At 41.2% G+C, this 17,301-nt stretch overlaps 1 protein-coding gene across 1 annotated transcript; it reads right to left on the reverse strand.

The window, feature by feature from the left end:
* Positions 1–288: 288 nt before the first annotated feature.
* Positions 289–15,708, reverse strand: LOC123448743 (guanine nucleotide exchange factor SPIKE 1). The gene is made up of 31 exons (XM_045125736.1): positions 15,374–15,708; positions 15,154–15,249; positions 14,229–14,391; positions 14,032–14,150; positions 13,410–13,522; positions 13,230–13,285; positions 13,013–13,110; positions 12,795–12,932; positions 12,421–12,729; positions 12,070–12,330; positions 11,785–11,952; positions 11,507–11,698; positions 11,364–11,407; positions 10,436–10,505; positions 10,164–10,325; positions 9,293–9,400; positions 9,119–9,156; positions 8,422–8,566; positions 6,743–6,869; positions 6,435–6,628; positions 6,076–6,206; positions 5,596–5,671; positions 5,384–5,494; positions 5,070–5,252; positions 4,474–4,617; positions 3,263–3,436; positions 2,843–3,190; positions 2,434–2,763; positions 1,999–2,184; positions 946–1,920; positions 289–847 (listed from the first exon to the last, which is right to left on the reverse strand). Exons 2-31 carry the CDS (start codon positions 15,238–15,240, stop codon positions 593–595), a joined length of 5,505 nt encoding a protein of 1,834 aa, XP_044981671.1. The 5' UTR covers positions 15,241–15,249; positions 15,374–15,708; the 3' UTR covers positions 289–592.
* Between the last annotated feature and the right edge of the window lie 1,593 nt (positions 15,709–17,301).

The raw sequence follows: 17,301 nt of genomic DNA on the forward strand, positions 1-17,301 counted from the left end.
TAGTTTCAAAAAGGAAAAAAATGGCCACCAATACCTCAGTTATGTTCTCTTCTCAAATTAAGTGCCAGCATCTCCAACACAAGCATTCAATTTGTTATGTAAACAAGGACACAAACACAAGGAAACCCATTTGGTGCCATGTTGCAATTGAACATGTACTTCAACAAATGAACAATTTTAGTAGCTCATATTTTTTTTTTAAAGTTTTAAAAGAAACACATTCATTCCAGCGGCTAATTTGCAGTGTGCATCATCAAACCTGAATTATAATAACAACAATAATGAAGATTATAATGGCAATGACAATGTTAATATTAATATTGTAATAATAATGCCGCTCCAACAGTTACTAGCTAAGTTGCTATCACTGTCAGCAAACCACAAGCAAACACGGTGATACAGGTACATCACACTAAGAAGTACACATACTTTACACCCCAAAATCGTGACACAGCAGAAATGCAAAGACCGGTTAGTTCTCAAACTATACAACCAAAGCTACTCGAAATATGAACATTTGGAGCAGATCCCCAACTGAAAAAATCAACCAACCATTCACATGCTACCTAACTGCCTGCCACCTTTGCTACAGTCATAGCTCCGAAAGTATGGCAGGTATATAGTGAGAAAGCTCAGCAGTAAGAGACTGAAACCCATTGACAAGTTGCGTGTGGAACTCCTGGTCTTCTTCCCCTATCAATCTAAAATGCACACGGATTGCACGCTTGCAGACAGCCATGAATTCAAGCAATGCAGCAATCAGCTGTTGCAGTTCTTGAGACCGGAGCCTGGTTGCAGGCTCGCCAGACAAGAAAGCGGTGCATACGCTTAATACACCACTGTTGACCTGCATCACAACATTTTTTGAGAAAATCAGCAATATAAAGAAATAGACAAGCAAACAAAGTTAAACTGGTTCATATTGCGCAGAGTTGCAGCCCTTACCTGAACAGCCACACTTCCTTGGAGTATCCTTTGCAGGCTTTGAAGTCTTGGTAGTTGATCACCTTCAGAACTCCGTGGTTCTTCTAGTTCATTTCTCAATGCAGCTGTCCTTGTTTCAATCATTCCAATCGCATTCTCCACAGGTGAAAACTCTAGAGATTCAGATTTTATTACCACCAGACGATTTACCAGAGCAGGAAAGGAACCCTCTGTCTGGAGCACCGTGCGTCTCTTCCATTGATCTTCTAGGCCACCTTGAGTTTTTCCATTCTTTGTGAATGGTGTGTCGAATAGGAAACGGTCAAACACACGTGCACGAACAGAACCAGTGGATAAAGAGAAAATCCTTTCCCTCCTGCTCTCCAAGTCCTCGTCCTCCATTACAGGATCAACTGCTGTTATTTGTAGATAGCATACACCAGGTTGCAGCTCATCAGCATTGACTTGCCTCGAGTCAGGAATAATATGTAAGGTGTGATTCACATCCATCTTAGCTTCATAGGTATGACTAAGCTTCTCCATAATGTCACCCAGACGAACATCCCGCGGCTCCCTAAACACATACTCCTTTTTATTGAGTTTGCCAAATCGTTCCCCATAGAATCCAACTCTGTAGTAGGTAGCATCAATGAACGGGATAGGGCTAGCCTCCTGTTCAAGAATTGACTCATAGATGTTTGTGAGTGACGTGTGACATTTAGCCAGCTGCCCATAAGACCTTCTGCTTTTGTACACAGGAATGATAAGTTCCTGGATACTGGCAGAGAAGTGGTATAGTTCAGCTTGTGCAAAGAGTTTGTTCGCAAGTTGAAGATACTTGACGGCCGAATCCACAGTAAGCTTGGATGCACCATATCCTTCAACTTCTGCTGCAGCTACTTCTGCACCTATATCAGTGCCCACAATAGGGCAAATCCTACAGAGGGACGCAACATGCTCCTTGCTCCACACAGCATCATTCCTTCCAACAAGAGCCTGTAAAGAAGGGTTCGAAGGTCATAAAACTCCATAGAGAAATTATGGGAATAGAAGAACAGAAGTTAACATTACAACCTGCATGATCACACCAGCTACAGCAACTGCACATTGCGCGGCCTCAGCCCATGATTGCATCTCCTGGTGCGCATCACATAGGTGCAGTAACCACATAATGTGAAGATCTGGAACAGGCGCATAGGCCAATGCTAGCTTATAGAAACCCTCAGCAGCTGCACACCTGTCCACACTCATTACAGAACCCTGAAAAGAACATTGGAATTTACAGGCTCAGTGCTCAATACGAATACCTAATCAAGAAATTCAGATGCTAAAAATGACATCACTAAAAGTATAATCACATATTAGTAGTGTTTCAGGTATCCATTAAACCATATGATATGAACAAATGGTAACTTTCTTTTCAGTCACCCATCCCCATTTTAGCGTGACATATGCTACATCACTTATATGGATAGCACAATAATGATTTCTTTTGCTGAACTTGCTTACCAAAAGGGCGTGTTCTAGGCCAGCATCAAGAGCCTGGACTAGGCACTTCGATAGATGCTTAACCTCTACCCAAGACCACCTATTATCAGTGGAACCTTCAGCAGCCACTTCCAGTGCAGTAACAGGAAGGCCACAATCATTCAATTGATCCTTACTCCTTACATCAGCCATTTCCTCCAGTGATTTCCTAAGACGCCGAGCTTCACCACTTTCTTCAAGAGATCCATCGGATTTCATCTGAGTTACTTGCACATCAGACAGCAGTTCAGACAAAGTAATAGTCAACATGACCCTCAGTCTTGTGGTGCTCTTGAAATAGTTGAACGAGTTCTAGAAGCACAAAAAAACATCTGTATCAGAACAATTAGTATCACGATTTAATAGAACTCAAATTCAGCAAGCAGCTTACCCTAACAAGGATCTGCAACCCAACAACAGCCCTTTTTCTGACAGAATCATTTTGGAATACAGCAAGTCGCAAAAGATGAAAAGCAATTTGCTTCAAGAAGCGGTCATTCTCCCTTGCCATCAGTGTTGCGCCATGGAGACTAAATATATTATAGACCACAGGAAGGAAAGCTTTCCAAAAAGTTAAGGGCTGGCTCCTAGATAAAAGACCCATCAAGATAGATGTTACACAATCTAGCTTAGCATAGTCAGTCGAGATGCTACGAGAAGCTGCAGCAACTGAAAACTTCTCAATTATTCCCAAGACTTCAAGGCTTACAGCAGTACTAAGATTTTCTTCCCAGAGTTCCTGTAGGAGTTTTCTGTCAGACTGAAGAAAGTTTAAATCACCACAAGATTCACATGGGAATGTAATACTTACCAACTTTTGTCTCAGTATTGGATGTAGGGATTCTCTCAATGCCCTGGCTGTTGATCCTATTCTTGAGGATTGCGCTTGGGCAAGTGCTTCCCTCAATGAATACGGTTGATTTGGGGAACTTAGCTGAGGACTAATCCTGTTCCACATGTACCCATTTTCTGGTGTTCCCTGGGGCTGCATTAAATAGCAGTCATGACAAATAAGAAATAACTAACAATTTTCTCATGATGATTTTTCGTCACATCTTCTACAAAGCATGCGTGTTTAGGACAAGTAAATAAAATCACTATCTAGCATGAAACAGGCTCAACTCCAGGGATTCTCTCAATGCCCTGGCTGTTGATCCTATTCTTGAGGATTGCGCTTGGGCAAGTGCTTCCCTCAATGAATACGGTTGATTTGGGGAACTTAGCTGAGGACTAATCCTGTTCCACATGTACCCATTTTCTGGTGTTCCCTGGGGCTGCATTAAATAGCAGTCATGACAAATAAGAAATAACTAACAATTTTCTCATGATGATTTTTCGTCACATCTTCTACAAAGCATGCGTGTTTAGGACAAGTAAATAAAATCACTATCTAGCATGAAACAGGCTCAACTCCAGCATTGCGGTCTTGTAGATATTACTGAAAGTCAAGCTCTGTTCTCACACTCAAAGTAGATAATAACCTTTGTCAGTCCGCATCTTCTGAAGAATTATGTGATTCTAGTGACATTAAAAAAACATGCCAAAAAAAGCAATGGACAAAGCTGAAAATGCAGCACCAGTATAGTGAGAAAGACTTGGCTGATTAATCAGTCTTGCCAGCCACATGGTAACACAGTCGAGAAAATAACCCATTACTTACTAATGTTTTATTTATGCTGTTCTGTTTGGGATATAGCACAATCCAAGTCCAATCAGTTTCTTATAAGGATGTCTACTGTCCACATTCTCTCCAATAGCATCTTAACTTTGCCAAAAATAGAACAGTTACCAACAATGCTGAAAAGCTATTGAAACCTGATGTAGTACATGCTATACAAACCTACCCAAGGTGTATCTAACCTACACTAAACTGGGACATCCCAAGAAAGCCAACATGATTCAAGTTCATGCATGTCAGTTGGAGCTTATTCATACTCAAACTGTTCACCCTGTGAAAAATAAGTACAGGTAAAAATACTAGTGCTGGAAAATTAGGCTCCTATTTATAATTTGCCAACATACCCTTATTTCATGGCGCGAAGCCTCAGACAAATATGCGTTAACTGATGGGGATAACCGATCAGAGTACTTGGGGGACGCAGGGCGCTCAGCATCAGGGCTCCGAGAACTAGAACCTAGTAGCAAGCTGTCTCCTGTTCTGTTATGCTGCATAGAGAATTCGGGAGATTTAGTTTAGTTATGAAATAAACTATTGTGAATCAACATGGTTTTATGGTAACAAAGAAGATTCAGAACCAATAACAAATCAATGTGCACTTCATATTTGCCAGTTCTCAGATGGATGGATATTGCTGCCATGCAATAGTACCACCAGTTAAAAGAAGAGCGCCTTGTCGAAGTTAGAATAAGTCGAAACATCCAACAGGTGCGCAATGAAAAAAGTTGGATTCAGTCATTCAGATACCACTCCAACCAGTCACCCGAAAGGAATTTGTAAATCATTGAACAAATTTTACACTCCGTCAGAAATCTTTTTTGCACTGAGATTTTACTAGTCAGAATTACAATTGAAGTGTAGAAAACATCACACTCAATCACAGAAGTTGATAACAATGACAAAAACTTCAACATTCTAAATAATCAGGGGTCGTACGAACCTCAAAATGGGTTATGCATTCTTCAAGTAGCTTGAAGAACAATCGGGTTCTAGCAATGCTCTGTTGCCATGCTTTTATAAGAGTTGTGTCATCTAAGTTCCTTATGATTTGCAAAATGACCACTAGCACTTCACGTTTTTCAATGGCATTTAGGTTATAGAACACAGGCATCTCATCCAGAATCTGCAAGGTGGTTTTCACAGGAAAAGAAACTGTAAGAAGAACTGCAAGTATGCCAAACCTTGCAGAGAAACAGAGTTCTGATTATTGATATTCATTTCAAGGAAGTTAATTGTGAAGTAAATATCACACACCTGTCCTATAAGAGGAAAATACAGCTGAGCAATGTACAGCTTGTCTTCACTTTTTTGATATCGTGCATCAAATTCATGCTTGCATATAAGGACAACTAAAATACGAGCCGCCTACAATAAATACAAAACAAGAATGAATTGCCATCAAATGTGAGATGGCAAAGTAATGCATTGAGATGTAGAAGTATTTTTATCTCAATTGAGATGCTTACTTTCGCTCGCTGTGACAAATCATCATGGTCAAGGGTGAGAAAGATCTCTTGAATAAGAACCGACGAGAGATAATTCCTGTAAAGGAGATATAGTAAAAGATCGTCAAAATATATAAAAGGCTGCCACAATTTGCAGCATGTTAGCGCATGAGACACTCACGAGTGTTCTGATTGGAATTTCAAGAGGATATTTGCACATAATATTATTCTAACACCGAAGCAAAGAATAAATGAGGATGGTAACGTATAATAGAACAGCACGTAATCGTTGCAAGGACCAGAGGACACAAAAGGTAAAAAAATCATCATGCCATTATATTTATGGTGAACGTAATAAATTGTCTTGGTAAAAAGAGTAAGAAGTGTACTAGGAGACCAAAGGCTCTGGACAACATTGCTGGTCTATCAAAACAGTTTTGGCAAACTGGAATATTTATAGTTCCCTAGCTAGGTAATCCACGCATTTAGAGTGGGACCTACCTATCAGTGGGATCCCGACCAGGCATCTCAACAAAAAGATCATGATCACATATTATTTGCAGGAATGTCAATTTGCAATCATGGAGGACCGACTGGCAAACCCCTGCAAACTTGTCCATATACAATGAAACCTGAAGAACACAGATGCTTAGTTATGCATATCAGTATTTGGAATGAAGCTCTTCACGTGCTTTACTTAAATAAGTTCAAAAGAACACAGATATGAGATCAGATGATCGTACTTGAAAAGAAACAGTTCAATGTTCAGGCAAAGCAGCACTTATTTTGCAAGGAATTTCAAGAATTCAAAAGCATAATAACAAAGAACCGAACAACTGAAGTGTGACTTCCAGCATTACCAGCTCAAAAACTTGGCGGGGCTCAATGATTGATAAAAGATCGTAACAGAAGAAAGCAAGAGTGCTGTTCAAGCGCTTCGCCAAATTTAAACCCTTTTTACAGCGTTCATGAACCTCGGTTAGAAGGCAATCAAATAGCTGCATGATGCATCTGAAGACTCCTTCTTTCAACTGCAGCGGTGGGACATCTTCACCTAGCAAATGACAGCAAACAATTAGGACCATGTTACGTGGTTTAATTAAATATTTATGTATTAAAACTGATATGCTAATGACTGCAGCCATAAGCGCTCCCTGGTTGGTCCTACCGAGTGGAAGATTGTGGTAGAAGAGACGACTTTGTTCCAATCCCATTGATTTTACAATAAGCTCCAGAAAAAACCAAGCCATTGCCAACACATCATCATAGACAGGTCCAACTCTATAACCTTTAGCCTAAAATGACAAAAGAGTGCAATGATGAAGCAGAGCAGCAGAAAGATGCATCTCTGTTAAAAATAAGCAAGAATGAATGAATAGTCACGATTGAAGTATACAAAAAGAGCAGAAAAGTGTAAGAAAATAACCATTAAAAAAGGATATATTGGGTTGCAAATAACAGTAAAAGCAAAAGGTTAATAATCAAGTCGGCTGTACTAGCTAGTCGTTGATGCAAATGCTTATTACTGGCGCAAGTGATGTGTATCCTCAACAGTGCAATACTTACACAAACAGAACCTTTTTTGTGTTCCTTTTGCGTAGTAAAATCAATGCCAAGTTTAAGTACAATTACATGGTATCACGTTTTGACACCTGAGAGCAGTGCGGCATTAGACAGTGTTAGCGGCCAGGGGCATAATTCAGGCATTAGTGTTAAGCTTCATGCACTAGCCAACGCAACCAGAAGTCCGAACTGATGGAAAGGGCCTCTACGTGGACACAAAGGGGGCTACCAGCAATTTTTTTAAATAAATTGCGAAAGCCAGGACTTGAACTCAAGACCTTAGCTCTCTCATACCATGTTAAGCTTCATGCACTAGCCAACGCAACCAAAAGTCCGAACTGATGGAAAGGGCTAGTGCAATCCACATATACTGTAACAATTAGAACATCTCAACAGTAACCAGAGTTGGAAATGTCATCGTTGTGGCTTACTTATATGATTCTGGCATGACCAGGGTTCAATTCATGCAGACAACCATGAGTGTAGGGTGTCTGCGCACAGGAAGCAGAAGCCAGCCAGGGAGTCGGCAGCATGCATATCCTATAATTTGTTAGATGCATATTTGTCAGTGAATATGATGGTGTCTTCAGCTTTTGGCTGCACTAGATATCCTTGTTACGCGGGCAGGTATATAAGAGTGTTATCATCCTTTACATCAAAGATAATAAATAACAAAGAAAACTATCCTAGTCTCCCTTAAGTCCTGCCATGCACTCCTCTTGATATGATTGTCTCCAGTTTATTGGTTGCACTACATATCCTTGTTAGGCGGATGGCATACAAGGGAATTATCATCCCTTTACATGAATGATGAATAACAAAGAAGTCTATCCTAGTCTCTAGGCCCTGCCATGCACTCCTCTTGGCTGACTCTCCTAGGTATAGTCCTCACTCAATCGACGCCCTCCTTCAGACGGATGCTTACCCCACAGTAACCTAGCGCCATTTACCCTCAAGTTGTCAATGTATGACCTCCCGCAGATGGATATTTTACCCCCGTGACTCCATCATTAACAGGTTCATACATAAAGAAAACGCCCTCCTTCAGACACCCTCCTTCAGACGCCCTCCTTCAGACACCCTCCTTCAGACGGATGCTTACCCCACAGTAACCTAGCGCCATTTTACCTCAAGTTGTCAATGTATGACCTCCCGCAGATGGATATTTTACCCCCGTGACTCCATCATTAACAGGTTCAATACATAAAGAAAACGCAGCACAAAATCAAGTAGAATGAATTCAAAATCCATTACTTCAAGCAGAGAGAAGAAGCCCATACTAACCTTACTTCGAGCAAGGCTGCCCCAAACAGTAGACAAACCAGGATATACAGGTGTCTGCCGATCCCCAAAGTCGTCAAAAGCAAAATCAACATAATTAACAAGAAACTTATTTCTCTCAGCTCCATCAGATGATTCCTGTTGTACCCTGCAATAGAAATGCGTCGACTTTAACACAATTTGAGGTACATACATGGTCATGACTCCTGAATGAATAATTTTACTGGGGGAAATCGTAAAATAATTTTTTAAAGGATTAAATCTAGAGATTCAGATTTTGCTAAAGATGGGAGAAGAGCGCAAAGATCTTGTGTGTGATAGGGCCTCTAAAGACAAATATGGCAACATGATATTAACAGTTTTCCCACATCCCTGTTTGTTGTGCTGCAAAATATGCAAGTGCAATCAACAAGCGCTCACATAAGATAGAACTTAACAGTTTATACTTCATCAAAATGCAGCACCTCTTTAGTGAGCACAGGCTAAGAGAATCAGACTTCATGACACATGAGAAGAAAATGCCAACCAGTTTTTTATTGTTATTTCCTCCAGCAAATAATAGGCCATCTATATGTTTGAAATTAGGATTTTGAGAAGTTGGATGAACATGGAATGCTAGAGCTCTAGAAATAAGCTGACGCACAGCTGCACACAATATCAAAGGGATGGGGATAAACCAAACAGTAAAACAGTGAATTACCGGGTTAGAATATTAACCATGGCTCGAAATGCAGCAACCTGCAAGAAAAATAAATCTGTAGGGTCAAAACTAATGTGTAATATAATCAAGATCAACACTATGCAAGAAATGTAGTTCAGTCAAAAAGGCGGGTGTACTTATGCAGAATGGAAACATAATAAGTGAAGTAATAACCTGAAGGGTTTCACCACCATCACCAATAAGATGCAGCAGCATATTGAGTATCGGTTGAAGAAATTGTAGCAATGCAGTAGATTCAACATTCTTTAAACTATTTATTGCCTGCAACCCCCCAAAAAAACAAGGTGATATATAACGTCGGTATATGGTGCAAGTATCAACACAACGAAAATCTCAGCAAAATGTCACAAACAAATATTGAAATACACAGTGCGAATAATTTCCTCTATGCTCTAGAACTTGGCCATATTCCATATCTAATTAGACATTTAGCACAGTATCCAGGCAAGTCGTAGTCTTGTAGAACATATCAAATACTGCACAATTTTTTTCATCTTTTTACATATTCCAATAGGTATCATCCAGGCATAACTCAAAGGTATCTTATTATCAAAGACCAACACAAAAAAGGAAAAGGCTCAAATCAATAGCATGGAACAACAAACAAACAAGCAAACAACAACAAAGCCTTTAGTCCCAAACAAGTTGGGGTAGGCTAGAGGTGAAACTCATAAGATCTCACGACCAACTCATGGTTCTGGCACATGGATAGCAAGCTTCCACGCACCCCTGTCCATGGCTAACAGAAACTTTAACTAATTTCTAAGGAACTCTAGGAAATTGTTTAACAAATAACAGTCGGAACAGGATTTGCAAGCAGTTCAGCAATAGGGTATGTACTTCTTCTTGTTGTTGTAAAACATCACTAATAAATCACAGGCCAAATAGACTATCATCTGTTGGGTACAAAAGCAGGATAGCCTGCTTTTGTGTTTAGCACACAAGAACATCAGCAGGGGAAGTATCATGAAAGAAACTAGCATCAGAAGCTCCAATCTAAAGTATTCAACAGTAAAAGGGATACCTCAAGAAGCTCAGAACCCCAAGGTGGACTTGTGTGTAGTGTGTGACGGTCATACTCGACGAAAAAGTCCCTTATCCTTTCATTAACTGGAAACAATGAAGAGCAAAGTCTTAACCGCAGCCTGAAAACAGTTTTTCCATCCTCCAGGTAGTCCACTCTTTCCTGTGTAAGAATTGCAATGTTTAGGTACTATTACAGCAAATGCATTTGAAGATAATTCTGCAATCACGGTAGAAAAACAACAGAAGGAAACAGGACGAGTAGCAGCAAACCTTTCCACTTTCCTGCAGGTAATGCGGAACAAGCTCTCGTAAAATTGGCAAAGATACATCCGAAAGTAACCTATTGGATTCAAAAAATGCTACATGTCAAATTCAATTTCACACTCATCAGTTCATGCTAATATTTAAGAGACTGCAAGCACTTCAGAGTTCCTCGTCAAACTTGGGGTAGAACTGAGTCAGGATGTGAACTAATTGTCTAGATGGCCCTTCAACATTACATTGAAAAGAAAAGGTACATGCCCAGAAGCACGCTCATATGTTATGTCCAAACTCCAAACTGCTACCGCAGAAGGCAGTCAGCTCAGAAGTACGCTCACTGCCCTTCAACATTACATTGAAAAGAAAAGGTACATGCCCAGAAGCACGCTCATATGTTATGTCCAAACTCCAAACTGCTGCTGCAGAAGGCAGTCAGCTCCCATTTTTTATTATCTTTACTCCTTAGATGGTTTGATCTGACAGAGGCAGTAGTAAATTCTCTTTAAAATGTACAAGCTCTTTTAATCCAAAGCAAGTAGCAACATACAGACATTGTGCTAGGAAGTACAGTAAGCAATATGCACTTGCAGTCTTGCTAGTGAATGAGCACCAGTGTTTACTCACTTCTCAGTTTCAAAAAAGTGACAGGAGTAGTTATCTAAAATGTACTAAGGTAAGTTAATTTGCTAGCCAAGCTATGTAGCAATAAAGCTTACGAGTTAAACAATACAAAAGATTGGCTCACAAGTTTTAGCAATAAAGCTTAGTTCATATATTCACTTTCTGTCACATAAACAGAATAAGTTAAGATATTAATAAAGCATGATTCATAACGCATTGACTTGAATGTGAGGCCACGTATGAAGCAACAGGCTCAGACTAGTTCAATTTAATCATTTTGTATATACAAAAATAAAGATGACAAACTAATACATACTGAATGTGTGTCGACAATGGAAGTGCAGCGTATCCCACAATCACCTGAAGGAGTACAAACATGTTAGACGCCAGGAAAATAAACATGAAGAGATGAAACAACTGTATTAGTGTGTCTTAATTGACAAGGAACAGAAGGCATACAGGTTTAGGGGCTTCAAGTTTCATTTGGAGATCTACATGGAAAAATGTGAACAAAAGATGATGTTGGGGCGTCAATAGAGCAGGCAGACTGATCTTAACTTCATCATGGTAGCAGGACATTCTCGTGCCAACAGAAATTTGAGTGTGGGCACACTTCTGTAGTGTTGTATTCTGATCCCTTGGGTGGACAGCCTGAAACCCCATATATCTAGTCGCTTAGAACATTGAACAGCCACCACCAACAAAGCAAAAGGGGTATGATAACTTCATGAACAAACCTCTACTGGAAGTTTACGTATGTCAGAATCATCCTTCCTCAATTCCACCCTTACAAATAGATTTCTTTTGCGGCTCAAGCTAACAGTCAATGGGTACACATAGAGGCAATGGAAAAGTTGTGAAAATGGTTCACTCCGGGCCATCATCCGAAAGTCAAAAGCTTGAAACTGTAACAAGAAAGAATGCATCTCATATGAACAGAAAAGAAATGAAATCCTACGACATAAGTTTCAAAATCGAAAACTGAACACAAAAGGAGGTGGATGAGGAACTCGTCTAGTTACATTGTTGCCATTCTCTGCATTGGAACTTTGACCGTTCTGGTGTGTATCTTTCTTGACAATGGCACTAGAATTCAGAGAACTGTGGACCCCATCAACGCTATTCCTGCTGTGCCTGCCATTATTGAGCTCGCCGTCATGCAATTCATTGGTAATGCTCCCACCTTCAGAAATGGTATCCACCTCATTACGGTCATTATGAAGTTTTTCCACCTCTAGCCTCAGCACACCTTTCACTGGTTTGTGTACTTTCCGTTTTGGATCCTACGAGCGACACAAGAATTGGCATGATTAATTAGTTAATAATCACTTGAGTAACAACATTAGCTGACTTTGCTCGGATATAATGCTTACTTGGAGGGAGTCTTCCATGTAGCTTTCCTTCACTTTGTTTAAGTTTGATATCTCAACAATAACTGAACTTCCACTTGAATAATGGTTGAGTTTTCCGTCCGAAGTGAGTTTGGAAACAGGCTCCACAATGCTATCTTGAGAACTTGAGCCTGACATACTCGGTGCTAAAGGGCTGCTAGGAGAGGCAGCATCACCACCAGCATGGTTGTTTTCAAACAGAGGAATCATTGCCCATGCAAATGGCTCTCTGTATGGCATAACTCGAGACCAAACTTGCAGCTTCTGCTTCTCTTTCTCAGTCAAGTGCACCTGTCACAAAACTGAGTGTTAGAGTAATGGAACATGTGATGAAAGGAGGAAGATTTATTTCTTACAGGTTCTTTACGGGAATAAATAGAAGGAGTTACTCCCCCTTCTTCAGTAGCAGCCTTTTCTAGCTGGATCAGAAGGCAGATTGAAGGTGAAGGGGTGTCCAATGAGAAAACACCCCGGCGGTCCAAAGAAATATGAGCCTGGCCAAATGCGAAAGGAATGAAAATGGTCAGTGATTTGAACTATGTTAATATGGAATGTCAGTATATTTGCTCCTTACATCTTGCATTTCTGTTGGAAGTATGTGAAAGTAGAAGTCTTCCGATAGCTTTTCTCTCCTATCTCTGTTGTACAAGCAGATTGTACCGCTAAAAGGCTCTGCACATGACACATTACCAAAAGATAGGTCAGCAATCATATGCTGCGAAGTATAGATGAGAATATATTGCAGTTTAGAAGTGTTGGAACAAACACATAGAAATAATATTTTTGCTCACCGACTAATCCAGCTTGGAATGACAAAGACAATACCTTGACAGTTATCTTCAATCCACTGCAAGCAATAGAGATCAAGTTATAAGATGTGACTAGTAAGTAGTAACAGAAATTGCGCAGAGTAAGAAGTACAAACAGAAGAAAAAGAGATCTAATGTTCGAGTGTGCAGCTTAAAGCAAACCTGTTGTGTGTTGCAGGGAGACTTTCCGGCAAGCGTTGGCCAAATATTAATGATCTCTCATTGTCCCAATCAAATGCAGGTTCATATGCCGGTAAAGGTGAGAGAGTACAATGCTGAAAACCCAAGCAGGGCAACATGTCATTAATGCTTACATCAAGATGACAAACCTAGTACTGCATATGCTATTGACAATTGTTCAAATACATTAAAAAAGAAGGTTCGCGGCTTAATGGCTCAAAAGCTTAAATTGCTTCTGCTAGAAATATTCATGTCGACAGTACAGTGTGGAATGCACCTTGTTTGCACTTTGCACAGGAAGTAAAAAAAGAACGAAGTGGAAAAGTACCAGTCAACTGAACGCATAAAGGATCGACACAAGTGATACGAATGAACAAAGTTCAACAGGAAAGCATTGTAGTAGCTGAAACAAGGACAGGATAAATAGATGTGTGAGCAATTCACAATATAGTTTTTTCATCCAATATGAGCAGTTGAGGACTAAGGCATTAGGGTTAATCGCAGAGAATTTAGTTTAGCATGGTGTCTGCTGCCACAGGGGCAAGAAAGAAAAACGCATGGTAAGAATCCACCTAAAACAGAAAACTAGTGAATATGCACTTACTTTTTTTGAAGACGAAGCAGATGGTTCAGTTTCAGATATTTGCCTCCCTGAAGTGCTTGGCATATCATCCTCAGTAGCTTCCTCAGGCTTGGAATGCCTAGCGTTGCAAAGTTGCAATTCTATGACAAAGCAAATATATAAAATATTAAGTAAACCATGTATAAAAAGCTAATCCAGTCACAAGGATGTTGGATTACCTGTTTCTATGTCGGTATCAGGTCCCTCGAAAATTTGATTCTGAAAGGACGGTGGCGCGACACTCTCATAGCGTCCATATTTGCAGTCATCTTTCACAAAATCAGCGTTATAACACTGTACTAGCTCATTTAGATGTGGCCACTGTTCCAAATTCTCATTAAGCTGAAAAAACAAAAAGAAGCTTCGCTTTTTCATCCTTAATACTCAAAAATTGCAGCACAAAATAGTTACTTTTTCGTGGTTGAAACCCAAAGGAGCAAACTGAATTATCAGTCACTAAAGATGTGCAATACTGATACTAAGGACATAGCTCCATCATGGAATGCCAGAAGTGAGAAAGATGGAAAACGTATAGCCATAGACCATGGTAGTAGTCTAGTACTCGAGTTCCGTTCTTGGTGGTCTATAGTAATACAGTGAACAATTAGACTCACTGGCCACATATGGGCACATCCAAAATGGACCACTCAATGAGCTGGGCTCATTCCCAAAATAGCAGCAAACCCAAAACCAGCATAGCTTTTGGGAGGCTAACCATAAGAAAAGGTTAGCTATTTGTGAAAAACCCATACGCAAGCGCCCTGGCAATAAGGAGATTAGAAAACTATATCCTGCAATGCAGGTTTGACATGAGCAGCACTTAGCAAGCAGCAGTTCACCACTAATACCAACAGCATCATCAGTTTAAACTCCTCGGCTCTCCTCTCACAGAAGCATGCGTACGATAAGAAACCTCAAAACCCTAAACAACGGGTGCGGAGAGATCTCGAGCACACACAATTCAATGACATTTCAAACACTGGGGCTCCCCAGGCGCCACATTGTATGCGCTGCCACAACAGTCGACAAAGCTGAATAAACACGGCAAGCCGCATTGGCACAAGCAAATCAAGGAAACACGCAGGAGTAGGGAGTGAGACATACGAGTGGATCCAGCTCCAGGTTCCGGCCACAAGGCTGCCTTGGAATCCGCTTGAACCGCTGTCCTTCCCCGGGCGCCGGGGAATCCATGGCCGCCACCTGAGCCGACAGATAATCCACAAGCAAACCAATTCAGCACAAATCTGTGCAGCGCTGGGCTGCACTAGCCAAACAAACATCACCATCAACGACACCCCGGTAAAAACCCGAGAAAACGCCGCACCGGAGAGAGGAAGCTGAGCTCAGGATCTCGGCACCTGCGGCCCAGATCCGGGCGACGGGAGGCGTGGGCGACGAGAGGCGCGGCGCGAAGGAATGAACCCCCTTCCCAGTCCCACCCACTGCACCAACCCGAGGCACCGAGCAGCAGCTAGTAGAAGGCAAAAGAAGGGGCGGTGAAGGCGAGGCTACCGCCACTCATTGCGCATTGCTTGCGCTCGCCATCTCCTGCTCCGCTCTGCTCGGCTCTGCTCCCCTCTCCCCCACCCGAGGGTTTGGTTTGGTGAAGTGGAGAGGAAGCGAAGCAGGTGGAGTTGGGAGGATGAGTGTTTCCTCTTAGGCTTGGTGGGGAATGGGGAAGGGGAAAAGGGGAAATAATAATAGAAAAACAAAGATTTGGTTTGGCTTCTACCTGCGCATTTCTTGGGGCTTTTAAAAATCTTTCGACGAGAAATATTTTGCCTCCGCTTGCGCCGGGGCTGCTCTGGCCGTGTCGCAAAACAGAGACGCTTCGCTGTCAAGAGTGTGAATGACACCACTAGACTGTTTGTTGTGTGTGTCTGCCTTGGTGCTTCTGTCCTAAGAACAAGTACAATAAGGTACAGTCAGCAGGCTGTAAGGATTAAAATATTTCTGTTGAGTTGGATAAGAGAGAAGGGAAGCGGGCTCTTCGTGAAGAGCCAGCTCTAGCACGTGCTCCTAGGTGCTTTGTGAGAATGAAACGTGTGCCATATATGATAAAAGTAGTACTCTTTTATAGCTAACTATTGTACAAGCTAGCTATAAGATGGACTATAAGACTGCTTATAGCCAGCAGTTGGCTATACTATTAACCATGCTCTAATGTGCCATACAAGGTTTTTGTTTTGTTTTGTTTTGCTACTGCATAAACTGAACTTGCTGTTTTATTTTTATGTATAAATAGTTTGACCAATATGGATCGTTTTTTCATGTTATAACCTTGCTGCTTTAGCGCATCTCCAACACTAACCCCTAAAACAGACATTGCATACGCGAACCGGCTAACCATGTCCACATACATTTTATACCGGATTTCAACAAGCCGAACAAATTACACACCGACCGAATGATTTTCATATAAACTGGAGGCATATTTCAAATAAACTATAGCGGAGGAGGCTATTCTAACCTAGTCCAAAAGATCGCCGGCCGCGTCCATTTCCCACTACATATCTTTCCCCATGTCTTGCAGCTGGCTCACCGAGCTGACGTGAGCCTAGGGGGTGAAGCTTGAGCGGAAGGGGGAGAACAATAATGTCATCCGCGAAACTTTGAACAAGCTCACCAGCTGTGAGACCCAGCAAGACGTTGACAGTGGTCTTCGTGGGACGACCCAAGCGACGGCGGCCTATCATGTTCTATTCTTCCTCACCATCGACGGAGGAGGTGAAAGTGGATGTGTTGGCCTCGTCGTCGTGGTGGTTGGGCACAAATGGCGGTGGTGGTGTGACTAACAAGGAGCTAGCGTCGTTCTCGGTAGCATCCTCAAATGTCCTCGTCGTTGTAACACCTTGATTTTTACCCCCTTTCTTTTTCTGATTTCTGCATTTGAATTTTCTTTGCATTTATGCCTTTTAGTTTTCCTAAATCATTGGTGATTTAACAAATTAAACCACCTAAATAATCAGTCAACACTCAAACCCTCCAAAGGTTGAAATCATTAACATAGCCCTCTCTCTAACTTGGTATTTTTCTCTTATAGAAATTGTTCTTTTGCAAAGAAATAATAATGACAAATGCCTTGAGTTGTCAAGCAACCCCTGCTACACTCTTTTGGAAATGCCCAAACAATTCTCGTAAATTGTTTGTACCCTTAGACAACCACAAATGAACCCAAGCCCCCCTCGCACTTTTTCATTTGACCTATTGGGCCCAAGTGGCCCAATTATTCTTCCAACACTTGGGCTTTTA

The sequence above is a fragment of the Hordeum vulgare genome, chromosome 4H (assembly GCF_904849725.1).
Source record: "Hordeum vulgare subsp. vulgare chromosome 4H, MorexV3_pseudomolecules_assembly, whole genome shotgun sequence".
Lineage (NCBI taxonomy): Eukaryota > Viridiplantae > Streptophyta > Magnoliopsida > Poales > Poaceae > Hordeum > Hordeum vulgare.

Coding starts and splice junctions, on each gene's coding strand:
- LOC123448743 (XM_045125736.1), bottom strand. CDS start 15,240: ATGGATTCCCCGGCGCCCGGGGAAGGACAGCGGTTCAAGCGGATTCCA. Junction 12,933..13,012: donor TTCCAACAGAAATGCAAGAT/GTAAGGAGCAAA, acceptor GCATTTGGCCAG/GCTCATATTTCTTTGGACCG. Junction 4,618..5,069: donor AATGCATAACCCATTTTGAG/GTTCGTACGACC, acceptor TTCTCTATGCAG/CATAACAGAACAGGAGACAG.